The sequence below is a fragment of the Macrobrachium nipponense genome, chromosome 41 (genome assembly GCF_015104395.2).
Source record: "Macrobrachium nipponense isolate FS-2020 chromosome 41, ASM1510439v2, whole genome shotgun sequence".
Taxonomy (NCBI): domain Eukaryota; kingdom Metazoa; phylum Arthropoda; class Malacostraca; order Decapoda; family Palaemonidae; genus Macrobrachium; species Macrobrachium nipponense.
Genome location: NC_061102.1, coordinates 45,407,537 through 45,417,835, shown reverse-complemented (window position 1 = coordinate 45,417,835; position 10,299 = coordinate 45,407,537). Strand labels below are relative to the sequence as shown.

The window sequence follows — 10,299 nt, the reverse complement described above, 5'->3', positions numbered from 1 at the left end:
CTTTGGAGATTGGAGAAGTTTATCTCCTTCAAGTTGCTATAGACTTTGTATTCATCATCTCTTCTAATGAATTCCTTCGGATAGTCACCTTTTTAGCGTTTATTCTTTTCTTGATGATTAAATTAATGAGCAATATGATGTCAATGACAAATGGTGGTAACCAGCCCAAATATAATTACTTTTTCAGGAGAAGCGACCTTTATGACTGATACTTCAGTCAATGATGATCAGGGCGTCGCACTCTTGGAACTCCATACATCTTTAGTGTATCCTGGAGTCGAAATCACTCCAACCTTCGAGGAGTTACAGGAGGGTCTCAACAAAGTATGTAAGATCATTTTGTCAACGGCCAAAGGTGTGTCTCAGTGGATACGCTCCAGTAAGGACCAAGTGAGTATTTTTCCAGAACGGAAAACGGAAGTCGTTTTATTTTAGGGACTCTAAGTTACTTTTAGGAGCTGTATCAATTTGGACATTTTTTTTTTTGTAGTGCAGGATTTTTTTTACCCTTTACCCAAAACCTTTATGGCTCGGGATGTACTTTTACCAATTTGCTTGTTTGCCTTTCCTCGTAATGATTATCATATTTTCCAGTTAATTTGATTGTTCTTACTAAAAATCTTTTTATATCCTTAGTTTATATAAACAATTACATGTTCAGACAAAACTGTATATACGTTTTAGTTACAGGTGGAATTACGTTCTCTCTCTTTCTCTTTCTCTCTCTCTCTGTCACTCTTTCCCACTTTCTCCTCCCTAGCACTCTCTCTCTCTCTCTCTCTCTCTCTCTCTCTCTCTCTCTCTCTCTCTCTCTCTTTCTTTCCTGTTAAAATTATTGTTTCAGTTACATTGCCCAGCATTCTGGACATTTTATATTTCACTTCTTCTCATCCCCCATTCCCGTCATGGCTGAACTTGAATTTAAAGGGCATTTGGAATGTCACTATTCATCCTGGTGACCTCGAAAACTGTAGATTATATATTAATTGATATCTGTTATTTTGTACATTTTCTTTTTCACCCCTTCTCACCTCCCTTCCTATCGGTGCTGAACTTGAGCATGAAGGACACTGGAAGTATTACTATTCATTTCAGTGATCTCAAAAATTATGGCTTAGACGACTAATATTTGTCGTTTTTGGTTATTTTTACAAGTCACACCCTTCCCATTGCCACCCTTTATGGTGCCAGTGATGTCTTACGCTCACAGTATTCTTTTCCAGATAGTAAGTCACATGTATATGAAAGAGAGGTATGGTGAACCTGTAGAGCTTATTTAGTTAATATGTGTATAGGGCAGAACCATCCCGGTTTCAGGGCAGCTCTACCCTCCTTCAACCACCTTTGGTGCCCTTTGGTCCTGGGGATTTCTTACCCCACAGTATTATTTTCTAGACAGTAAGTCATATGTTTACAAAGTTTGGTTGAAATTTCTCAGTTCTCTTCAGAATTATGCTGGAACACACACATGCACACACACACACACATATGCATCCATTTATATATAGCATATGCTAGCTGACAAACTCTTCGCTACCCAGGATAAATCTAATTGACAACCAATAAACTTTTTCTCTCGCTCTTTCTCTCTTTCTTTCTCTCTCTCTCGTAAGTAGCCATCTTGCTTGGTGAGTCGTACCCGCGTGAAGTCAGATTAATCAACAGATATCACAAGTTTAACATACGACTAGAATTTGAGAAATATCTAGAAGTGTTCGTGAACTATCGGTGATAAGATTAGTGTGAAAATAGTAGGATAAAGCGTCTTCTAAGTTAGTTTATCAAGTGTAATACTATAAATCAGAACAAGATGGCAGTAAGTTCCAACTGCGGGAAGAGGTGGCGTAATTTGGCGTGTCTAGCAGATTCGCAATACGATGAGGTAGCAGGAAGGGAACTGGCATTTCTCATCTATGAAATCAGCAACAGTCCTAACCAAAAAGATACAAAAGCATTCATAGATATATTAGAAGGATATAATCCTTCAAACTGGAACAAATCTAATGAAAATATCTTGAAAATAATTGAAGAAGTTCCAAATAAAATCCAAGTGGTCAAGAGACTCATAAAGAAAATATACATAAACCAACATATTCCGACAAAGAAAATGAATAAGGTGAATCTTGTGAATATCCTAATTGATGCATTAGGAAAAAGAATGCCAAAAGCATGCAAACTGTGTAAGGTTTGGTATAGCATAGTCAATCCACAAAACCTAATCAGAAAATGTGCTGCATGCAACATTCCGACCCATCCACAGTGTGCTGAGGTAATACAAGATTTGAGAAAAGATACAAGAATTTTTTGTTCAACATGTCTATCATGGATAGACAATGTTATTAAATCAAGATTGAATGTACAAATAGTTGAGGATGAAGAAGAAGAGGAAGAGGAAGAAGAAGAAGAAAAAGAAGAAGAGGAAAACGGAAGAGAAGTAAACAAAAATGAAATGACAGAAAAAAAATAAGGAAAACAAAGAACAAGATAAAAGTATGGATGCAGAGATACTCATTGATACTACATATGAGGCAATAAAGCAGCATACCTACGAAGAAATAAATTACGATATGACAACAGAAAAGCAAATCCCGAAGAGGCTCTACCCAGATCTATACAATGACGGGAAAGAGGAAAATATAGACAAGAAAGACAAAATCTGCAACCTTTTGAAAAGAGGGAATTGCAGATTTGGAGAAAGATGTTACTACAAACATCCTAAGATATGTCAAAACTATGAAATATATGGTAAATGTGCATACTTAGATGGATATGGGGATGATTGCAGAGATCTGCATCCAAAAAATATGTAAAAACCTAAAAGAAGGAAAAGGATGTAAGTTCGACAAAAAATGCAAATATATGCACCCTGTAGCCATGAATCATAATCAAATAAATAACCAACCAAGTAATAAAATCCAAAATAAGAAAGAAACAAATAAAGAGAGAAATCAAGAATATCAGGTAAAAGAGAAAAGCAAACCACCAATGAGATATGCAGAGGTGTCAGCAAAAAATTTCAAAGCATCAGCTCCGAAATTCTACTCAAGAGATAATAACTGTATTTATTATGCAAGAGGATATTGCAGAAACGGAGAAAATTGCAGATTCAGACACAAAATGAATAATTATGATGAAGGAAGATCAAATATTATGTAAAAGTTGGATTTTTAATGTCAGAATTTCTGGAAAGTGAAAAAAAGACAACATACCAGAACAGGAAAGAGACATGGGAAAATCCTTATTACTACCAGTACTAAATGAAGGAGAAAACACGCAAACCATCATAGTGATGAATGCGCAGGGTTTAGTTACGAGTAACTCAAAAAGAAAAATAGAGTACTTAGAAGAACTAACCCAAAATGAAAAGAAAATAGATATAATGAATATAAGTGAAACCTGGTATTCCCAAGAGACTGGGAAGGATGATCAAATAAAAGGGTTCCAAACTTATAGATCAGATAGAAAAAATAGGAATCAAGGAGGAACCGCAATATATGGGAAAGACAAAAAACAAGGAAAAATATATGAGAAATATAGTAACTCAGAATGTGAAAACTAATAGCGGTAGAATTTGAATCTGAAAAATTGATGAACATAGTAATATATAGACCTCCTGAATACTAAAGAGTTTGACTTAATAATTGAAAAATTGGATGATATATGTAGAAATCACAAGGACTGGACTATTCTCCTATCTGGTGACTTCAACTTTCCTTTCGTAGAATGGAAAGAACGAACAATAGGAGATTGTGGTTGTACTTATACATATAAAAAAGAGAGTAATAGTAGTGCAGAAGATAAGAGGCAATTTGAAAAGCTATTAGATATGCTACTAGAATACAACATTCAACAAATAAATCACCTGCCAACAAGAAAGGAAAATACTTTAGACCTAGTATTTGTGAACGAGATGAATTATGTTAAAGAAATAATAGTTTATAATGCGAATATTTCAGACCATAATGTCATAGAATTAACAGTTCATTCCAAAGCAAGTGAAAATAGAGATAAGCAAGAAATGAAAAAGTGGGAAGGATATGGAAAATACAACTTCTACAGTAAAAATATAAAATGGTCAGAAATTAATGAAGAATTAAACAAAGATTGGGATAACATTTTCGTAAGTGATGACATAAGGGTAAATACGGAGATATTATATATATTGGAGAAAATAGTGGAAAAATATATACCGAAGAAGAAAAGTAAACATCATTCATGCATACCAAGAGACAGAAGGATCTTGTTCCAGAAAATCAGAAAGTGGAAAAAAGGTCTTGCAAAAGAAAAAAATGCATGGAAAGTTATAGAACTAAAAAGTAAGATAGAAAATGCAGAACAAAAGATTATACAATCAAAAGAAAATGAAAAACGGGACTTGGAAGAAAAAACCCTATTAAATATCAAGCAAAACCCCAAGCTATTATACTCATATGCGAAGAAGATGAATAAAAGAAGAATAGAAATAGGCCCTCTGAGAATTGAAGGGAGATTAACGAATGAAAAAAAGGAAATTTGCAACATACTGGCAGAACGATATAAGAGAGAATTCACCCCTAGAATAGATAATGAAGATAATGATATAGAAGTAAGGGATGAAAATAGTGAATATTTAGCTGACATAGATATTAATGAAGCTGATATTGTGCAGGCTATTAATGAAATTAAAAATGGAGCTGCTGCAGGGCCTGATGGAATTCCTGCTATTTTGTTAAAGAAAGTAGTTCATTCTATCGCAAAGCCACTTGCAATATTATTAAGACAAAGTGTAGATACAGGCAAGATTTATGAGGAGCACAAATTAGCATATATTACCCCTACTTTCAAAAGTGGATCAAGACTAGAGGCAAGTAATTATAGGCCTGTGAGTCTAACATCACATATTATGAAAGTGTATGAAAGGGTAATGAAGAAAAATATTATGAAACATTTAATAAAAAATAATTTGTTTAATAAAGGACAACATGGTTTCGTACCCGGAAAAAGTACACAAACCCAACTGTTAGTCCACCGTGAGAACATATTCAAAAATATGAAAAGCGGAAATGAAACAGATGTGGTTTATTTAGACTTTGCAAAAGCTTTTGATAAAGTAGACCATAATATATTAGCGAAGAAAATTAGAAAACACAAGATCGTGGATAAAGTAGGAAGATGGTTAAAAGAATTTTTACACAACAGAAAACAGATAGTTATTGCAAACGACGAGAAATCGGATGAAGTCAAGGTAATATCCGGTGTGCCGCAAGGTACGGTGTTAGCTGCAATACTGTTTGTTATTATGATTGAAGACATAGACAATAATGTGAAGGATTCGGTAGTGAGTAGTTTCGCAGATGACACAAGAATAAGTAGAGAAATTACTTGTGATGAAGATAGGAACGCTCTACAAAGAGACCTTAACAAAGTATATGATTGGGCAGAGGTAAATAGGATGGTATTTAACTCTGATAAATTTGAATCAATAAATTATGGAGACAGAGAAAGAAAGCTATATGCATATAAGGGACCTAATAATGAGACCATCACAAATAAGGAAGCAGTTAAAGACCTTGGTGTGATGATGAATAGGAACATGTTATGCAATGATCAAATAGCAACTCTGTTGGCAAAATGTAAAGCAAAAATGGGAATGTTGTTACGGCACTTCAAAACAAGAAAAGCTGAACACATGATTATGCTTTATAAAACATATGTTCGTAGTCCACTTGAATATTGCAATATGATATGGTACCCACACTATCAAAAGGATATTGCACAAATAGAGAGTGTACAAAGGTCCTTTACAGCTAGAATAGAAGAAGTTAAGGACCTAGACTACTGGGAAAGACTACAATTCTTAAAATTATATAGTCTAGAAAGGAGAAGAGAACGCTACATGATAATTCAGGCATGGAAACAGATAGAAGGAATAGCAGAAAATATCATGGAACTAAAAATATCAGAAAGAGCAAGCAGAGGTAGATTAATAGTGCCCAAAACTATACCAGGAAAAATAAGGAAAGCACACAGGACATTAATCCACTACGCACCAGCATCGATAATGCAGCGTCTATTCAATGCGTTGCCAGCTCATCTGAGGAATATATCAGGAGTGAGCGTAGATGTGTTTAAGAATAAGCTCGACAAATATCTAAACTGCATCCCAGACCATCCAAGATTGGAAGATGCAAAATATACCGGAAGATGTACTAGCAACTCTCTGGTAGACATTAGAGGTGCCTCACACTGAGGGACCTGGGGCAACCCGAACAAGATGTAAGGTCTGTAAGGTAAGGTAAGGTCTCTCTCTCTCACTTCCTCACTCTTTTTCTCTTTCTCATCCCACAGGCTGTCCCCCTGTGGTGCCATTGATGTCTTACTCCTACAGTATTCTTTTTCAGATAGTAAGTCATATGCACTATACCGAAATTAAGTACGGTAAATTATTAAAGTTTACAGTTGCTGAGTCTATGGGGAGAACCAGCCCAGTTTCATGGGCAGAACCCGCCCCATTTCAGTGAAGCTCTTCCCACCTCCACCCCCTTTGCTGCCCTTTGTGCCCTTTGGTGCTATTGATGTCTTACCCCCCTTGTGCTAATTTGTAGATAGTAAGTCATATGTATTCCAAGTTTGGTTGAAATTGCTCAATGTGTTTCAGAGTTATGCTGGCACTATATACACACACACACACACACACACACATATATATATATATATATATATATATATATATATATATATATATATATATATATAAATCTTATAGCATTAGTGGCTCTTCTGCAATTGCAACAGATTTGAGATGTGATTATTTCAAGGCTAAATTACCTATAGGAACCATAACATAAATGAAAAATGAAAAATATGAGCTTAGGGCCGGCTTCAGAGCGAAGGAATAAACCCAGAAGTTTAGCTTAATTACATATATTTTACTACTTTTCTGAAGTTACTCTGTATTACATCTGAGGGATGTTAAAGAACAATCTGGTTCGTACGTAAGATGAACGCAGTGAGGCTATAATCTTTACTGCAGAACTTGGAAGGCTGGAAATGGTCGGGGTTAATGAAAAAGAAGAGAGAGGAGGTTGGATAAATCCCTGAGACACTCATCACAAGATTTCACTTCCCACAACTAGGCACATACTAGATCATCTGCAAGTAAATTTGCAATATGACAGATATACTAGCTACAAACACGTGGTCTGGGTCTGCTTGGACAAAAGACTAAGCACAATCTCTTCTGCTTGGCTTACGTTACTGAGAAAACACAGGGGTGTTGAATAATGCGATTACACAAAAGGTTACGTTGTGCCCCAGTGACAATAACAATAATATTCACAACAGGGATGCTTAATTAAACACAGAGCTCTATGGGAGACCAAGGACCATAAGTAGGTTTTAGCAATGAAATGGAAATCTCAGAAGTAGAAATAGAATTGACTGATTTCCTTAAATCATTACTTCAGATATTACCTTATGACTGGATTTGTCTTTCTTTAATGGCAGCAGTGATAGAGGACACACCATGGGAAGTAAAATGGCATGTGTTGTCGTGCCGAGGAATGGAGGTGGGTGGGGGGGGGGGGGGGGAGGTCGGGAAGGGGTTTGACAGGTGAGACAAGTGATTCTTTAGATGGCCGGAGATTGTCTAAGAAAGTTCCTTCAATTGAAGTCCCTTTTATTAGCACGGCCAGATAGAAACCAGGGGTGCATCCAGGCTCTTTCCCTTCTCAGTTCCCAGAAGAGTATAGTTCCATGTGGCCAAGATGACGGCTGCTTAATCCTCCTCTGCCGTTCAGGTCCTGTGGAAGCAACAGGCAATCCTAGTCTATCAGGAAAGAACAGCTGGCTACTGTGTATGGATTTTCCATTAAAATAACTAAATTATTAGTTATTTGAGCTTGGTGGTGTTATAATTTAGAACACCTGCCCAATCTATAGCCCATTCCAACCCTAGACAGGATGGAATAACAGAAATAAATATGAACGAGGGAAAATAACTAACTCCTCCATCCATATGATTCATCTCATGACAAGTTAAAATCAACTCTGCAAATATGAAACCGCAAGTTCAAATTAGCAAATGCGGCCTCCCCCCCCTCGTTTTTTATTACGTTTTAGGCAGAGCATCTAAAAATTAAGGTACTTCTTGAGAAGTAATGAAACAATAAAAGCTTAACTTGACTTAGGCTAAATGTGACCTAGGCAATTCAAAATTTCCAATACTTAATTACTCACTTTTGATTTATGATTAACATTAACTGAAAATAATTTCTTCTAAGGAATTTAGAAAAACAAAAGTGTGACAAACAAAGATAAACTTAAACTTAGATACCTTTAAGATTACAGTAATTGTCACACAAATATATAGAAGTTCTAGAAGTTATTACTTAAAATTATACTAACCTTAAAATATAGGATTATGGAGGGACGATCTACAATGGGGGAGGTAATGTAGAGAGACGGACTGCTTGTTTCATTTGACGATGTCTCCGAGAGAGAGAGAGAGAGAGAGAGAGAGAGAGAGAGAGAGAGAGAGAGAGAGAGAGAGAGAGGGCGTAACTGATTGATGGATGGTTTATGATTGAACTGTTTGTTGGTGAGTTCTGGGTTGTCTGTAGGTGCGGTTGCTGTGTCATTCAGAGAGTCAGTTTATGATTAGAGTTCTGGGCAGTCAGTAAAGGTAGTCAGTGGAGTCAGTATTGAAGGCATTGACAGTCAGTTATATTGTGTGTTTTTTAATTGTTGTTGATGTTGTATGCTTAGAGTTGTTGTACCTGTGTTGCTGAAGTTGTTGTGCTTGTGTGTTGGAGGGTTGTTAAGCTTGTGAGTTTCGTTGTGTTGTAGATGATATATATATATATATATGTGTGTGTGTGTGTGTGTGTGTGTATGTATGTATGCATACATACATATACATATATATATATATATATATATATATATATATATAATATATATATATATATATATATATGTATGTATGATATATATATATAATAAATTTACGTATTTGGATGATATGCCAACTGAAATAAAGATTTAGTTTGCAGTTTGGCCTTATTGGCACTTACTCACAGCCAAATATGTAATGAAATGTAACATACTCAAGTTACTTACCAAGTACATCACATTTAAAATAAAAGAAGGTTGCCAATGAAAGCTAGTTGTAAATGGGTTACTTTAAATTACTTTATTTACACAGGAAGCAAAAAGAAAAATGAGTGCTGGTATGCAATCCAGCCCGGCAATATCAGTGATAACAATCAGAAGAAACTGTCAACACAACATACGATGTCTGGGGTTTAGTAAGAAATTGACATGTATCAGTTATGCAATAGAATAAATGTCGACTGGTGTCCAAATCAGTAGTAACATTTGTTAAATAAGCACCTTTACAGGGCAGTTACATAGCCCTCAAAAAACATTAAAACTGAACATAAATCGTAAATGAGGAGCCACAGCTCTTGATTGACAAGCTTGAAATGGACCAAAAAAGCCGATAGCGTGCAAGGCAGCAATGGAATTAGTGCCGCTTTATTGAAAGATCTTACAGGCAATGGTTGCCTAATAATGTATATGTATATGGAAATAGATTTATTCCAGATAAACTTAGTGCATAAAAGATTCTTTCATCAACACTATTCTAGCACTATTGAGGGAAGCTTTAATTTTATGGCTTTGAAAGCAAGGGTTATTCTATTCCTAAAAGTGATTCCTACAAGGAGCAATAAATCATTTAGTTTATGCCAAAAGTAACACAGATATGAATAGTAATGGGATTTCCAGGGGATTTACTTTTGGGGAGGAGAGAAGAGTGAAATGGAAATAAGATGTTTAGTCCTAAATAATTTTTACTGACATTCAGATGTTAGTTCTCAGATACATAGCATATATGACTCCCCAGTTGCGCAAGCTTTTGCAATGAGGGTCGTCATTGACTGGTCTTCTTTCAACAACTGAACAGAGTTGAATCAACCCATATGGTGGTACCAGCTTAGACAGAAGGTGAGGAGGTGGTAGCATCTTCTATGCTAGGGGGGATGGCTGGTACTCATCTGTCCACTCAAGATAGCTGATGACTGCCTCCTTCTCAGAACGTTGGAAGCTGGCCACTTTCGTAGTCGACCCAAAGGAGAGCACCTGTCTGGATAACAATCTGAGCTGAATAAAAGTTCAAAACTGATTCGGGTTTATAGGTTACCTCAATGTCAAAGGGAGAGAAAGATTAGCTATCATTTGGATGTCTTTATAGTCTCAACTAGTGAGTACCTGAGCTGAGCTTTTGCGAGGAACACTTCCTTGAACTACCACGCTGTA

The 10,299-nt window shown here is 36.0% G+C and overlaps 1 protein-coding gene across 1 annotated transcript in view; it reads left to right on the top strand.

Annotated features, from left to right (window-relative positions):
- Window positions 1-201: 201 nt before the first annotated feature.
- Window positions 202-10,299, top strand: part of LOC135212841 (dynein axonemal heavy chain 5-like) — a 281,888-nt gene continuing 271,790 nt past the window's right edge. The window contains 1 exon segment of the mRNA XM_064246609.1: window positions 202-379. Within this exon segment, the coding sequence (XP_064102679.1) occupies window positions 202-379 (178 nt within the window).